Source organism: Physella acuta, unplaced genomic scaffold (genome assembly GCF_028476545.2).
Source record: "Physella acuta isolate Inbredline_101_S28 unplaced genomic scaffold, ASM2847654v3 ptg000804l, whole genome shotgun sequence".
In the NCBI taxonomy this organism is placed as follows: Eukaryota; Metazoa; Mollusca; class Gastropoda; family Physidae; genus Physella; species Physella acuta.
Genome location: NW_026732322.1, coordinates 349,053 through 366,468, shown reverse-complemented (window position 1 = coordinate 366,468; position 17,416 = coordinate 349,053). Strand labels below are relative to the sequence as shown.

The 17,416-nt window shown below is 35.2% G+C and overlaps 1 protein-coding gene across 2 annotated transcripts; it reads left to right on the top strand.

Annotated features, from left to right (window-relative positions):
- Positions 1–1,936: 1,936 nt before the first annotated feature.
- LOC131951185 (neuronal acetylcholine receptor subunit alpha-5-like) lies at positions 1,937–13,814 on the top strand. 2 transcript variants are annotated; one of them, XM_059313523.1, is made up of 8 exons: positions 1,937–2,020; positions 6,037–6,432; positions 8,052–8,182; positions 9,457–9,565; positions 10,718–10,885; positions 11,597–11,726; positions 12,201–12,349; positions 12,690–13,814. In XM_059313523.1, exons 2-8 carry the CDS (start codon positions 6,172–6,174, stop codon positions 12,951–12,953), a joined length of 1,212 nt encoding a protein of 403 aa, XP_059169506.1. In that variant the 5' UTR covers positions 1,937–2,020; positions 6,037–6,171; the 3' UTR covers positions 12,954–13,814. The 2 variants fall into 2 exon arrangements, with proteins under 2 accessions (XP_059169506.1, XP_059169504.1); XM_059313521.1 differs by having other exon boundaries at positions 1,994–2,069.
- Positions 13,815–17,416: the final 3,602 nt, after the last annotated feature.

Below are 17,416 nucleotides of genomic sequence, written 5' to 3'. Positions count from 1 at the left end.
TTTTTGTCTTCACTCTTCTGTACCGTTCAAACTATGTTGGGGGATATGATAATTATCGATCAAAAGCGAAAGAGATACTAGTTGTTTTTTTTTCTGTTTATAGCTGAAACCCACAATGTCGTAACGATGACTAAAGAATGATAAATTGTGCTTTTGTTTTTTCCTAAAACAAAATTACGGTATAAATATGTCGCTCTGTCTTGTATTCTGAAGGGTATTGTTAGGGCTAGATTGTAATTTAGTGATATTTTAGGGCTTGAATTTATTTATAGACATGATGAAACGTTTGATTTGTTTAGTAATTGTTAATTATTGTAAACGTGAAAGCATCGATGACACGAACTCGTATGTTTCTGTATGGGGAAGTGGCACAAAGGTTTCAATGCAATGACATGGGGATGACATTTACCATGATAGAGAAATGACATCCGGCATGGTGTTACAGAAAATGACATTCAATATCATATAGTAGGAAATGACATCCAGCATGGGGTTACAGGAAATGACATTCAATATGATATTTTAGGTGATCAGGGAATCCCGTTCAACATAATATAACAGGGAAGTAACATCCTGAATGGTGTTATAGGGAATGACATTCAACTTGATATAGACGAAAAAGACATGCAGCATGGTGTTACAGAGGGTGACATTTAAACATGATATAGTAGAAGGTGATGGTTTTACGGGAAGTGACGTATATCATGATATGATAGGAAGTGATCCTCGCCATTATTCGTGACTATAATTAGAATTTAGGTTTGAAACGAAGCATAACCATTTGTCGGTCTCTTTATAAAGATGCAGGACTTTTGGCCTACCCTAACATACCCCGTGCAGAGTTTCTTCCAGTTTCTTCGGGGGGGGGGGGGAGGTCTATGCCCCACCGAAGAAAGTCTACCCCTCCCCCCGAACGAAATGGAATATATTGAAAATATATAATATATACTTTTACCAGTTTCCGCCCCCCCGGAAAAATTTTGACCTCCCCCCTCCCCCGAATATATCAAGTGAGAAAAAAAGTCTGGAAGAAACACTGACCTCGTGCACGACATCCGCGAGACTGGCACCCCACTGGACCCGGAGAAAAATAGAATTAAGACAAGTTGTTTTCAGCTGTATCTGAAACATTTCCTGAGCTTTTACTTAAAATAAAATTGTTCATATTGAACATAATAAGTGACAGGTAAAACTTCTTTATTGTTAAAATAAGAAAGCATTTTTGTTTTAGCTAAAAAATGTATTTTTGGTTAAAACAAGAGGGTCGGTGAAATCGTATTTGAAAATATACTCGCTAGTTAATTAGTACTGCCATAATTTGCTGTTTTACGCGATGCCTAACATTCAATTTATTTCAATTCAATTTATTCATTTCAATTTATTCAATAACGGTAATAATATTGTAGACACGGAGGCCTTTTTTTCACATTGGCCGTTTAAAATAAACAAACAAAACAACAACGTAAAAACAACATTTAAAAAAACAATTGTGTAGTAAAGAGAAAGCAGTAGCATAGCGTCCAATATGTCTTTGTTACGCTTTACCGTAACGTCCAGCTAGAATTCGAGAGAAATATAAATATGTATAATCGTAATAAATGTCCAGGGATATTCAAGAAATCATATGTACTAGAAAACAAAGGGCTGATGGCAACAGCTGTTGTTGCCTAAAGCATACGGAGCTCTAGGAAAATTATAATTAAATGAGTGGTCGCGTAACCCCAGTAATGTCACCAAGTGGGGATGACACCCCCTCACACCCCTCCTAGGTACGCCTTTTTGTTTACAACTCTACCCGTCACTGTGCTCATATGACGTCACCAGGTGTAAAGGGCAGAAGAGACGGGGAGGGGACGATCCCTAAAAGCGTTAATGTTTATGGGACGGAGCGCAGACGACAATCGAATCGAGCTCTGTGATTGGTTGTCTGCAGATTGTGCATTGTGCTGCCCGTGCAATGCGACCGCATCGAGAATTCTGGACAGTGCTGCAGCCTGCAGACCATAGAACACGCTAGAACGTATGTACCTCTCTACTTTATGGTTGTAAAAGTTGTTTTACTTCATGTTGTAAGTGATGTTACTTTATAAGTTATTTTTATTTCGTATACGTCATTTTGTTTTTGTATTAGCTATTTTACTTTCGTATAAGTTATTTCACTTTCTTATAAGTTATTTTACTTTTGTGTAAGTTTTTTTTTTCTTTATTGTCGTCCTACACTTTTTCATTATTTTCAAGTCTGATAAGTTATTTTACTTTATAGTCGTATAAGTTACTTAACTTTCAAGTTATAAAAAACGTGTTTTTCTTTTTGTCGCTACGGTTTTTTTTAATTTAGTCTGCTGAGCTCTGTTTATTTTTTTAATTTTTGTTGACTCATAAGCTATTTTTATTTATAGTCGTATGCTAGTTGTTTCTACTTTTTAGTTGAAAATTTTGTTAGTTTTTTATATTTTCACTTTATAGTCGCATAAGGTATTTTAATCTATTTCCGCGTAATTCCTATTACTTTAAACTATAAATTTTGACCTTGTGGTATTATGATAAAATGTGTTTAGCTTATTAAAGTATTTTTTAAAAAATACACATATTTCGATAAAAATCGAATGTATCATTTAGAATTTAGTAATTGATAATTCATAAATTCGGCATTTAAAAACCTTTAACTATATATTTCGAACGTTTTGAACTTCTAAAGCCAACATGTTTCGTTTTATTACGATGCGAGGTATATAAAATGTTCACACTAATGCGGCCAGCGGTTAAATTCGCGAATGTACTACGCCTTTAATTGCCCGCAAAGCACCATAAACTATACATCCACCTGACAATGAAACACCCGTGTACATTGTGGTGTAGTGATGGGGCGGGGGGGGGGGGTGTCTATCCACAAGCGTTGAACGTGGTAAAAAGTTAAAACTCAAGAAGTGATTGACGTTGTATTGATGTGAGATACCGGTGGACAAACAGAACTTAACCTGGTCTGTTAACAGTTGTTCTTATTATAACACTACATTACTTTGATATTAACATTTCATAGGCACTAATGCATTACCTGTTGTGTACATACTTTCTGCTTATATAGAATAATCTATCTAAAACGTACAACACAAATATGTTAAATCGGAGTCTACTATTACTATTATATTACAAGTAATTATTTGCTTGAATATTAATATCTGTGCATATTTCTAAAATGTTATAAAATATTCAATTTTGGTTGAAAAATATCCTTTCTGGCAACAACCATTTGAAACCGGTTTCAAGCCTTTTGAATTACTGTACGATATTAATTTTAAAAGAAACTTTTGCTAAAAAAATTACACTCGGCTTTATTTAAGAAATAAAGTTATGAAGGGTTTATACGAATGTATACGGTTTTGAAAAGTAAGAATTGTACATATTAAAAACAGAATCGTCCTCAATAGGCTGAATTTTAAAAACAATATTGTTTAAAATTAAATACTTAATGATTTAGATAACAGCGGCCCAACTACACCGCCTAACTACTGGGAGATGGAGATAGCAAACATATTAGCGGTTAAATAATCTAGCTCAAAATAATTTTAAAATTTAAAAGGTTCACCATATTTTGAATAATTTACAATTTTTAGCATATTTGCGCACTTTGAAATTGTTACTTTTATATTTTTATAATGAGTTGCTTTTTATTGTCAGTCTATTCTGCAACAATGTCTTTTTTGAAAACTAAAGTCTTTTAGGGAATAGCCATAAAGACTGTCATACATCAATGAAGTATGGCTTTTTTTTTCTCGTTAGTAATGCCAAATACTTCAAAATTATTTTCATCTACATAACTGCAATTAAGATTGTTACATTAATTAAACAATCCCAACTCTCTGAGTTAACCTTTGTACTTTATAATTAAAGACAGCTTAGGCGACACGTCTTGTCTCTGGCTTTATCTGTAGATAACGACCTCACAGGTACATATCAGCTACACGGTAATCAAGGGACGTAACTACAATTTAGACAGTACAAGGGACGTAATGATTAGTAACAAGAAATAACGTAGAAAGATTGTTTACATTTGAAAAAGTTTTAAGAAGAAATTTAATGTACAAGTAAGAAATACATGTGTTCAAATTATCAAAATAAACAAAGTTTGCTTCATACATAAGCTTTTATTTATATTATGTTTTATGTTAGGAATCAGAGTTTCTTCCAGGCATCTCTTGGGGGGAGGGGCAGAAGAATGTGTACCGCCCCCCTCCCGGAAAATTTAGTCTGCCCCTTCCCCCCTCCCCCCCCCCCCCCCAAAAAAAAAATTCCAAGTGCCACCACCCCCCCCCCCACCCCTACCCCCGGAGAAAAAAAGTCTGAAAGAAATACTGTTCAAAATTACCACTGTAAAAATTGGCATGTATGTAATCAATAGTTGTATTTTGTGAAAAGTGTGTACCTTCCATTAGCCTAGATGACACTTCGCCATTAAAAACAAAGGAAGTCATTAATTATGTCACGTTTAAAAAAAAACAATTATTTTTACCTTTTAGCCAGACCGCTCATTCTAAGATGACCTCACACCTCAGCCCACCACACCTCCAAAATGTCAATCTTCCCCTCCCCCATTACAACTCCACCGTCACCTCTTCTCTCGCCCCCTCCCCCACACACCCCTCACCCTTCCATTTAAACGCCACTGTAACATTTGTAAATGTCTATTTTTTTCCCTCAATATCGATTATGCTACATGCAGCTCTGCCGGGGAAACCCTCAGAAAACAAACGCCCCGTTCCTCACCTGCCCCCTGTCTTATTTTTAACAGCAATAAATTATTGAAAACAAGTGTTTCATTTATGCTAATGCGACGTGGTAAATACGTGGTGTTTAATCTCGGTTTTCTTCTAACACGGTTAGATAGCAATGGGTTTTGTTACAGAATTTATATCTTTAGTTATCAGTATTGACAACACTAAGTTACATTACAATCATTGCCATGGAAGCTTTAAATAGCTATTATTATAAGAAACATTACGTTAAAGTTAAAATAATTATTATGGAATAGTTTTATAGTTATTAGTATTAGAAAAAGTAAGTTAAATTATATAGGTCTACTATAGCTACAGAAAAATTATATATTTATATAAGAATTTATATATTTATATAAGAAACATTACGTTAAAGTTAAAATAATTATTATGGAATAGTTTTATAGTTATTAGTATTAGAAAAAGTAAGTTAAATTATATAGGTCTACTATAGCTACAGAAACATTATATATTTAATATTTAATAGCATTATTATTAATTTAAATAAAAAACAACATGTACAAAAAATGTAAAAGGTTTAAATAAATGTTTTATTAAACACCTGTTAGGAAACTGTCTAAGTAGTTGTGTATTTTGATTATACTGTATTCATAACATGTCTTCTTAGAACTAGCATAAAAGATAAAACATTTTTTTTTTAAATTTCTTAAATCCACTACTGCATATTTAAAAATGCTTGTACACAAACAAGTTTTAAAATTAAAGCAATATAAACATTTGAATAAACCATAGAACTGACGGCAAATATGTACGAAAATAATTTGTCACAAATACGTAATTAAGGCTATGTTGATTATATTTTAGTACGTATTTATTTGTCTAAGATCACCCCCCCCCCCCCCCCCCCCAATCTTCCTCCCTATCATTTTCACCTTATTCACGTCACAAGACCAGTTTCTGTGATGCTGTTCTTCCATAGGTCCAAAAATATTTGTATTCATGGTAGCTGTATTCGAACTGTATTTATTGAAATGGGGTCACCCATAAATGACGTCACGCTTTTTTTGACGATTTTCTCTTAAGTTCTCTGCATTTGCAACTTTTTACCATTAATTCTTAAATATTAAACTTTATAATTATTTTCAAAGATAAATTTTTTATTTTTTTAATGACCACTATGAAAGCAAAATTGACAAAAGCACGTATTTTGTAAATGTTAGTAATAAGGATGGAATGATTTTCGTAAACTGCTCGTTGTTCATTGAATTTTTGTGCATACTTATATTTACTTTATTTTCATCAGAATTATTAAGCCCAGCCACGAGATGAATAAGATGTACAACAACAAAACAACTAGAAGTGAGATGTGCAACTTCTGAAGATACCCAACAACATTTTTATTTCGCAAAACTTTTTTTGTAACACAGCGACACTTACTATGGCGCGTGGCCTGCTCAAATTCCTTTTAGCGGTGGGACTCCTGCATCAAGTGCACTCCCTAGCGCACAAACAAGTTCTCTCCCTTTTTAAAGAGAAGTTCACTCGTGATGTTTACAGTCCCCGGAACCGACCTGTCAAAAACAGTTTGGACACCATGATCGTGACCGTCAACATAATAACCAATTCCATCTTCAACGTTGATATGAATTCGGAAAAAATCCATCTTGGCGAAAGTTTATTTTTCTCTTGGACTGATGAGGTAATTTCTTCAACTGTTGTTTACGTTTTTTACAATACCTTCGGTAACACTACTAATCACTGCTTCAACATAAGTAGACTTTTCCGGTAACATTATCAAACTTAGGAAACATTGAATTCAAACAAATTTAACATTGCTCAAACTCAGATACAAATACTTAAGCTTAGATAACATTAAACACAGATAAAATTACTCAAACTCAGATAAAATTACTCATACTTAGGTATCATTAAACTAAAATAAAATTACTCTAACTCAAATAAAGTTATTCAAACTTAGGTAACATTAAACTGAGATAAAATTACTCAAACTCAGATACAATCACTTAAACGTAGGTAACATTACTCAAATTAGGTACTGTGGTGGGGGGAATTGACTTCTCTTCTTATTTTATTACTCTCCTTCTTATCAACGAACATATATTTACTACTGTGACGAGGACGAGGATACTCTCAATTCCGTGCTTTAAATAAGACAACTCGAAGGTCAATTTGATTCACATTTAATTATTTCACATCTGATGCTTGAATATACTAGACTTGACACAATATATACTTCTTTGCTACACCTACTGTTCAATGTTTCCTACACTATTGTCACTATACTGTTCCCTAACTCTACACTTGTACACGTCCTCTCACTACAAATTCTCAACCCCGACTGCCTAGATTCAACTGTCTCCTAACCCTCATCGTCCTCACTTCCTTGTCTTGTCCATCCGGTCTAACCTAATTTGCATGTCGCCACAGTTCTGGAGTACCTGATTAAAATGTCAGACCCTGCTAATAAACTACCCCCATTACGGTCACCCAGGCCAACTAGATACGTGTCTGCTACACCTACCCCCACAATGATGTCGCCCGTAATTACAATCTAATTCTAACCCGTGCTTCGTCGATCGTCTCCGTCACGTACACTGTCTATCCTACACCTGCATCTACGCCACCACAGGTACCCTTACTCAATTTTAGTCAACATCAAACTCAAATAAAATTACTCAAGCATTTTTAACATTGCTATAACTCATGTAACATTTACTTCAACTCATATAACTGTAATCAACTCTAAACCATCCGCTTCACCTACTTTTTAAATATTAACAGAGCACTTTTATCACTTTGCATTGTTTTAACTTTTTAACCTAAGTATCTTTTTAGAATCGTGAACTTTAATTGATGTAGTTTTATCAACTGCTTTGTCAAATGCACAATTTTTTATTAATAAAGTTAAACTGTATATATTTTAACATCTATTACCTGAGCGCAGTGGCGTAGCGAGGTCGGGTGTAACCCGGTGCGGCACTTAATGGTGTCACCCCCTAGAGGCGTAGCGACCCTTCCCGTTGGCAAACTTTCAAGTTTTCGATTTGCTCCCCCCTCTCAAACTTTCGATTTGCACCCCCCCCCCAAGTATTCGATTTGCACCCCCCTCCCTCAAACTTTCGATTTGCACCCCCCCCTCTCAAGTTTTTCTCCATATATTTTGCTATTTTTTGCCTTGGTGTCACCCACCTAAATGGTGTCACCCGGTGCGGTCCGCACCCCCCCCCCTCGCTACGCCACTGCCTTAGCGTATGCATCTTTTATATTTGATTTGTTTACACATTCATGTATGAACAGTTTCTGACCTGGAATCCTGATGATTACGGGGGTGTACAGGTCATAAAGACCCACCCAATGATGATATGGCTTCCTCTTGTTTATTCAGTACTGCCCGCGACGAACAATGAACCATTTGCTGACGCTCAAGGGTAATTGCATCTCTAATTAGCTTCTAAGAAATTGAAGGGATGGTGGGGTCGGCGTGGTCGAGTCGGTAAAGCTCATGGTTGCTAAACCGAAAAGTCTCGAGTTCGAGCTCGTTAGCTGGGGACAGCCACTCTTCTAGGAGAGACAACTCCAAAATCAAACAACTGCTGCCTTGTAGGTTGTTCTTGGTTGGACAAAGACTATGGAAGCAAATCCAAAAAGAAAAGCAGGCTGAAATCGGAGTCAATGGCCTCAATGGCGCAAAACCAGTTGACGCCTAATCCTTAATTGTGATGGAAGCATGATCGAGTCGGCAAAAAGCTCATGGTTGATAAATTCGATAAATGTCTCGAGTTCAAACCCACTGGCAGATAAGGCTCGATCCCTCCCAACACTAAAAATTAAGAACGAAGAAGAAGAAGAAGAAGAAGGGATAGTGTGCCCAGCTTTACGCCCGGCCGCCTTTACTTTCCCAAACGTGAGTTAGGTATCCATCACAGCTGGGTAGACTCGGGAACGTTCTACTGTCGTGAACCCGGATTTGAACTTGAGACATTCACGTAAGCAGTCTAGCGCTCTATCGCTAGGCCAGGCCGCCCTTGTCTATTTAGTCACATCAATATGATTATACCTGTATATTTAAAGTTAGATGTGTGAGGAGAGAGCACCTGAAGTAAACAGTATTCGTGTTAGATTATGTCTTGTGATTGATGTACCCAGTGGCGTAGCGAGGTCGGGTGTCACCCGGTGCGGCACTTAATGGTGTACCGTGTCACCCCCCAGAGGCGTAGCGACCCTTCCCGGGGACAAACTTTCAAATTTTCGATTTGCATCCACCCCCCCCCCCAAAACTTGCGATTTGCACCCCCCCCCCTCAAGTTTTCGATTTGCACCCCCCCTCCCCTCAAGTTTTTCTCTATATATTTTGCTATTTTTTGCCTTGGTGTCACCCTCCCTGTAAACACTTGCCTTAATAGCAGACTCCCAGTAGTCACTTGCCTTAATAGCAGACTCCCAGTAGTCACTTGCCTTAATAGCAGACTCCCAGTAGTCACTTTTCTTAATAGCAGACACCCAGTAGTCACTTGCCTTAATATCAGACTCCCAGTAGTCACTTGCCTTAATAGCAGACTCCCAGTAGTCACTTGCTTTAATAGCAGACTCCCAGTAGTCACTTGTCTTAATGGCAGACACCTGTTTTAATGTAGCCGCATTTCCCAGACTCAGACTCCTTGTAGCTATATGTCCTAACGCCAGACCACCTGTCTCTCTACAGCCAGGTGATTGTACGTCATGATGGACTTGTCTTTTGGAAACCAGGATCTCTCCCTTTAGGTGCAGACTGTGTAGAAGATTTTTTTGACCGGATGGACTGTGAAGCACAGGTGCTTACGTAAACTGGTGGTGTTTTATTTGGTGGTTATTGTGGTGGTTATTGTGGTGGTTATTGTGGTGGTTATTGTGGTGGTCATTGTAGTGGTTATTGTGGTGGTTATTGTGGTGGTCATTGTGGTGGTTATTGTGGTGGTTATTGTGGTGGTCATTGTGGTGGTTATTGTGGTGGTTATTTTGGTGGTTATTGTGGTGGTCATTGTGGTGGTTATTGTGGTGGTTATTGTGGTGGTTATTTTGGTGGTTATTCAAGTGGTTAAAGTTGTGGTATATTTAGTGGTTATTTTGGTGTTTATTGTGGTTGTTATTGTGGTGGTTATTATGGTGGTTATTGTGGTGGTTATTGTGGTGGTTATTGTGGTGGTTATTGTGGTGGTTATTGTGGTGGTTATTATGGTGGTTATTATGGTGGTTATTGTGGTGGTAATTCAAGTGGTTAAAGTTGGGGTTTATTTAGTGGTTATTGTGGTGGTTATTGTGGTGTTTATTGTGGTGGTTATTGTGGTGGTTATTATGGTGGTTATTATGGTGGTTATTGTGGTGGTAATTCAAGTGGTTAAAGTTGGGGTTTATTTAGTGGTTATTGTGGTGGTTATTGTGGTGTTTATTGTGGTGGTTATTGTGGTGGTTATTATGGTGGTTATTATGGTGGTTATTGTGGTGGTAATTCAAGTGGTTAAAGTTGGGGTTTATTTAGTGGTTATTGTGGTGGTTATTGTTGTGGTTATTATGGTGGTTATTGTGGTGGTTATCTTGGTGGTTATTGTGGTGGTTTTTGTGGTGGTTTTTGTGGTGGTTATTATGGTGGTTATTGTGGTGGTTATCTTCGTGGTTATTGTGGTGGTTTTTGTGGTGGTTATTGTGGTGGTTATTGTGGTGGTTATTGTGGTGGTTATTGTAGTGGTTATTGTGGTGGTTATTGTGGTGGTTATTGTGGTGGTTATTGTGGTGGTTATTGTGGTGGTTATTGTGGTGGTTATTATCGTCGTTTTTTGTGGTAGTTAATGTTATAATTATTTATCAAGGTAGGCATTGTGCCGGTATTACCAATGTTATTTGGTTATTGTCTGTTTTTCACCTTTTAGGATATTTTTTTAGCTAGTTGCTATGAAATAGCCGGCTAATACAATGATCTTTGCTTACAGCTAGCCTCAAAGATACACCCAGCAAATGAGTTAGCTTTTGTGATAAAGATACATCAAACGCAGAAAACCAGCGACACGTTGGATGTTGAGTGGAAGCTTCTACAAAAAAGTATTACCACGATCAACAAAACGCTATGGTCATTAGATCAATCCTTTTCGACTATCCAGGTAAATAACTTCTCAAAACAAATCATCATCTTGTCTCTTTCTTGCCTAAAATTAATAGCGGTACATTTATTTCATTGTTTTTGGATCAGAGGTGAAGATCGGATATTGGACGATCTGCAGTATTGAGTCTAGGGTTTTAAACTAGTGTTTCTTCCAGGCAGGGGTGTTTTTGTATTTTCAAATATTTTTCTACGCAACAGCGTGGGATAGCTACTGTAGAACAATCACTGCTATAGAAGAATTGTTTGTTGTTTCATAAAACCATTGTCAACGTACGCGAAAAACATTATTTATAAAAAGAAAAAAAAATCATTGTTTATTTGGTCTGAATTGGGCCTCTAAATGTCCTGCCATCTCACCCCCATCCCCCCTCTGCATTGCGCGGTCTATCGGCATGGTAGTTCCGCTCCTGATATGTGCAACAAAATAGTAATTATTGAATATTAGACAGGCGACTTATTGAAATACATTATGGATAGTTAATTAGCAGAGACATTAGCTTTGATTCGAGAACTTTTAAAGCAAATTTGTACAATCGTCAAAACTAATATTATTTGCTTACGTTAAATTATTTTCTGTGATATTTGTTACCTGGGAACACTTGTGATTTACATTTCGACTTTTTTGTCCTATTAAAATTCCGCTCATTTGTTTATCAATGTAAATTATAACCAACATATAACCCACTGCGTGCTTTGATAAATGTTTCAGTTTGATTTTACAATCGGGCGCCCGTTTACACTAACTGATCTGGTTCTTGTGAGTTCGATGGCGATGTTCTCTTTAATGTGTGTGGTGGTCTTGGTTCTCTTTCCCGTACCGAGCACAAAACTTGTCACTGGTAAAATTTTCATCATTGTTCTTATTTAAAGAAGCTTGTTTAAAGGTTAACAAAAGTAGCCAATATGCGTGTTCATGTAAAAGATGTATATTTGTGTATGTTTATATAAGTATATATATATATGTATATATATATATATATATATATATATATATATATATATATATATATATATATATATATATATATATATGTTTGTATATGTAAGTTATGTGTATGTATATATTTATATATTTATTTAATTAGATTTTTTTCAAAATACATACAAAATTACCTATACTATAATTGCGTCGTTTATATGCATAGCTATTGACAGTACATTTAACGTTATCGTGTTTATTATACTTGCAATCATACACATTTCTCTAAGTCATTTTATCTTAGATAAAATTGTAACTAGGGAAGAAAGCACTAAATTTGCATTCTTGACATTTGAGATAAGCTAAAAACGTCATCCATCGTATAAATCTCCAGCTACATTGTTGATTTTGGCACACGGCTGTTTTCTGAGAGCTAGCGGTTATGATTTGCCGAACCTAGCGAGTCTGATGAATGTACCAGTCTCCATATTCGTTGGTGCCATATTAGTGAAGTACGTTGTTGACGTCTGCGAGCGGGAGAGGGTGAGTACGGTTGTTTGACATGAAGGTTTTTTATGACCATCATAATACATAAACATGTCTTTGATTAAAGATTGTGAGGGTAATGTGTTTCTTGAAGGTTTTATTACCAAAAGATAAACTAAACATGTCTTTGAAAACTATCTAGAAAAAATTAGTAATGCTATGTTATGTTTTACATGACGGTATCATATTACTCTACTATTAATATAATGTGTGCTTGATAACTCCATGGAAAAGATTATTATAAGGTCTCTCATAAAGGTTTCATTACCATGACATAATATTATAATAAGTCTTTGATAACTTTATATTTACTGCGATACTTATTTTGCTTATCTAGAAAAAAAAGAACATTCTAAAGGCAGGAAAGAGAAAGGCCAATTTCCATACTCAGAAGACAAAGTCACGCAAAACGGCCGAGCAAAATGGCGAAAATTTTGAAGATGCTGACACGCCCTCCACTGATACTGAACTCAGCGACATCAACAACAAAATAAAACTTTACAAAACATTAGCAGATAAGTTTTATTGGGTAGCTACGTTCATTTTCTGTGCATCATGGTTGTGTGCCGTAGCTTTCGTTAGATCCGAGGTAGAGTTTTAAAATAGCCTGCTGCCTGATCTTCTTTTTAAGCGGGACATTGGTTTACCTCAAAATGTTTAGAGTAAAATACCATATATCTGTTTAAAATGATTTATATAAAGGCAAAATCACAATTGGCATTTAATGTATCTAAATTTATTTATTTTTACCTTGGAACACATTTTTATCTAAATTAGAACCGTTTTTTAAACTATTTAATAAAAGACTTTTTTGTTTAGTTTTACTGACTCCGCACAAAATTTAAAGATGTATAAAATTATTATGGAAGTTTTTGCATCTCTATATTCTTAATTTCTTTCCTACTTTAAGCTTAGTAGCCTTGAAACTGCTTCTAGTACAATAATTAGGATTTTTAAAACTGTGAAACATGTATTAAATCTTGTTTGAAATTTTGTTTAAAAAATTATAGTAAAGCACACTGCGTGTGTTTAAATAGTGTCAAGAAACTACATCAAGAACATATAACGCCCAAAAAAAAAATGAAACGCAAGTACCCTGCATTACTTTTGCGTTCTTGCTGCGTTTTTTTAATCATTACAAAAAATATTTCGCGATTTGTTATTTATCCAAGGGCAAGATTAATTTTGTGAGGAGTAGATCTTTATTTTCATGTCTAGAATATTTAGTCACCAATCGCTACATGGTTACTGCTTGGTTACCATAATGACATCTAGATATTTTCTCTGCAATCTAACATAATTTCAGCAACTAGATTTTAACCGTGTGATAACACAGAAATTAATTACAAAACAAATCTATATATATAATTCTCCTCTTCGAGCCGTTAGAAAACAAGCTGCAAACGCTCTCCTTACCTCCCCACCCCTACATGGTTTTAGTGAGCTGTGTTCACTCTAAATGTTTACAAGCAGAGCCAACGATTTTAAACGTAGGGGGGGGGGGGGAAGGAAGGGGGGGGTTATGGTCCTTAACGAGCTACTTATAGTGTTTTAAAGAAATATTTTCAGTGTCATCGTTGGTACTGTCGAATTCACAAATTATGAATTATTGAAAATTAGAAACAACTAAATAGCGGCGTATGTTATGCCGCGGGCCGGCTCGTATTGAATAAATAAATTATTTTTGAGGTTTCCTAACCCGTGCAAAAGAATTGTATGGTCCATGACATTTTGGTTCTGACTCAAACATTGCACCATACAACAATGATTTATTTACACAAATTTTTATCTTTTACAAAATAATTTTAATCTAATTTCTATATCAAATAAATACATTACATTTATTTCAAAAATGAAAGAAAACCGCAATAATGTTTAAGCCTTCTCACATTTTAACTATTGTCAGATACTCTCTAACGGTAACTCGTGTTTAATGTTTACAATATTACATACGAGCTGGTATAATTACGATATTAAGATTATACACATTAACTCGGAATTTTTTGTGGAAAGTAGCTCTATCTTTACAGATTATTTTACTGCTTGTAAACATTTTAGATTTTTTTTTCAAAGAAAGCAAATCTACCCCATGTTTTAACTAGTCAACTTTAGGCATTTTTAGGCATTTTAACCGTTTGTTCTAAATCTTTTACATATTAAATAACCAGGAAAATTATGTCAAACATGTATGTATATTTGAAAGTCTACATATAATATTGATACATTTATTTAGATGTATGTATCTTTATTCATTAATCATTAAAAATTTTGTTATAAATACTACATATACAGTTTATAAAATTATCAAATTAATTGCCATATTTGTAAAATGCTAAATTGATTGATATATTAGTTTAAGAGATATTTTTATTTCAACTTTTGATATCCACCTTAAAAGTTTTTTTAGCTAAAAGTATAGTTAAAAAATGTGAGGAGTAGAGTAACGATTAAAATCAAAATTAGCTATTAATTCATGTTCTCTATACAGCGAATAGTTTATTGGTTTCCCAATTTATTTTCTTTAGAGTTACATACATGTTAATAGATTTTTACTGTTGTGTTGTTTCTTTTAATCTCTAATTTAAGTTTACTTTAATAAAAGTATAGTTAAAATATTATATAAGCAGAATCTTAATTAAAATGTTTTAATATTATTGATGTTCTCTATTCAGCGAGTTGTGATTATTTTAAAGCCACCTCCATCTTGTTTCCAAGTTTAAGTATAAGGTTTCCTTTACAGTAATTTCAATTTTGGTGCACTTTCACTTCTGCTATTAGTTTGTTCTTTCTTAATCTTGTTTCTTATAATATTAGAACATTAGCCTTATTATTTTAAGATTATATTATTATTTTCACATTGAATCCGTTATTTAAATTACAAAAAATATTAACTTAATAATTTAACAATGTAACAATTTTTCCACAAATGTAACATTCATTAAGTTTACAGGGGAAGCTATCCGTGTTTTCTAAATTTTTATATAAAGATAACATGGTTACTGACCCTTATCCTATATATGTAAATTGAGAAAACTTTAACAACAATAACTTTTTTTTTAAAAAGAAGTTTTATAAAAACGTGTATTTTACATTCCACTTAAAACCCAACCTATTTATTTAGTAATATACATTTAAAACGTTAATGACTTTTATATTGATAAATGTGCTTGCTTCTATATAGCTATGTTTTTGTTGCTTTAAGTGTCCTTATTCTCTGACACATCAGAATAAAAGTCTTGAAAATACACCTGAGCCTATATGAATATCCGAAAATATCTTCAACACCTAGACCAACAGCTATGTTATATCATTTGTTATTATTTTTTGTATTATTTATTATATACACAGACACTACACATGTAATTTAGACCTGAAGCCCAGACTTAACAAATATCTTACAACTAGATACACATATACGTGTTAAAGTTTTATAAAACATATTTATATGGTATTTTAAATTTATTTTAGTCGTAGAAGTTTTCTATCCATCCATCATTATACACACACAAGTATTTAACTGACACATATTTAATATATTTTGGACATAACAACAGTAGCTGCAGCAAAACAAACGAGGTAATAGTTTCAATAAATTTATTGTCCTAAATATTGTCAATTTTTGCGTTACTTTTCTTATTCTGTGGTCTTGTGGTAATTATATAAATACATATTAATTCTGTGGTCTTTTGGTTTGTTAAATAAATACATATTAATTAGAAGCTCCGACTTCTGAAGCTTGTTATATAAATAATTATTTAGAAGCCCCGACTTCTAAAGCTTAGAACTTAACAACTAATTAATTATTAATTAGCAGCTTTCAAGCCCCAGCTCATCTTACAGCCTCCCCACCTGTCGTCCGTGAAATCCAGGTAGTACTGGGTCCACTGGTTGGCCACCGCACACTGGCTAGCAGGCGCCCCTCCACCACACTGTTCTATCACGCCATCAGCCTCCCACTTGTAGCACATCTGCACCGCCTTCATCCAGTACGGTACGGAGTCTGGAACCTGCAGCATCCACCTCATTCTGCAGCCGCCGTTGCTGTTTCCGGTGTTGTCGAAGTACTGGGGTGTGTAGTTGTTGATGGTGGTGCAGAAGGTCTGACCCTTGTCCCCGCCACACTGGTTTATGTCGTTCTCCGCGTACCACTGGTAGCAAATCTTCACATCGTTGAACCAAGCTGGGTGGTTGGGAGAATGAATCGTCCACTACATCTTACAGCCTCCAATAGGGCTGTTAAGTAGGTCACCAACCATATATATATGGCTCATGCAGGTTTTATTGAGCTGTAGAACTGGTTGGTGACCTACTTACCAGCCCTATTCTCCAATCAGTCCAATCAGCATACCACTGTGTCATAGAGTTTACACCCGCACATAGCTGTTGGGGAACGCCTAACCCACCACATTGAAACCAGTCGAATGTCCCTTTCCAATACAAGCAGACCTTCGTGTTGTCTAAAAACCATTGCGGGACGGATACGTATTCTTCCGGATTTCTCGTTAGAAATTCTATAAAATTAAATTACTAAAAATGCAACATCTTGTATTTACTCATATGCTTATAAATGTAGTTAAAACGTGCTCTAAAATGTACCACGGTGTAAACCCTTCATACCAATGCTGATGACGATCCAGCCGTATACTTTTATCTCACATTAACTTGACTAACGACCCATGTGTCACCACTTAACCCACGTACCAGGAAAAAAAAATATATCTAAATTCTCTATTGGACGTCCATTGATGATGTCGCGCACCTACGCTGATGAGGTGGTAGGGGTGGAGCTTTTAGAAAATAATTACTAAAGAGCGGTTGGGGGGGGGGGGGGGGGGGAATAATTTCATCGGACCTCAAACTTTTGCATTTTGAAAAGGAATTTTAAACAAAATTTTACCCGTTATTTTGAAGAGAGAAAATTAAAATTATTTAAAAGTGTTTTGAATTTACTGGATCCATCTTCCGCTCAGTTAATAATTTAGAGAGAATATTACATGAAAATGAGTGGAGATGGGAGTGGGGACTCGTCCTAACAAAATAAGGATGTCATTTGCAGGAGATACC

Bases quoted from the DNA above. Each gene is read 5' to 3' on its own strand.
- LOC131951185 (XM_059313523.1), top strand. From the start codon at position 6,172: ATGGCGCGTGGCCTGCTCAAATTCCTTTTAGCGGTGGGACTCCTGCAT. The intron at 6,433-8,051 runs GTAATTTCTTCA...ATGTATGAACAG, and splicing joins TTTTCTCTTGGACTGATGAG to TTTCTGACCTGGAATCCTGA. The intron at 10,886-11,596 runs GTAAATAACTTC...TAAATGTTTCAG, and splicing joins AATCCTTTTCGACTATCCAG to TTTGATTTTACAATCGGGCG.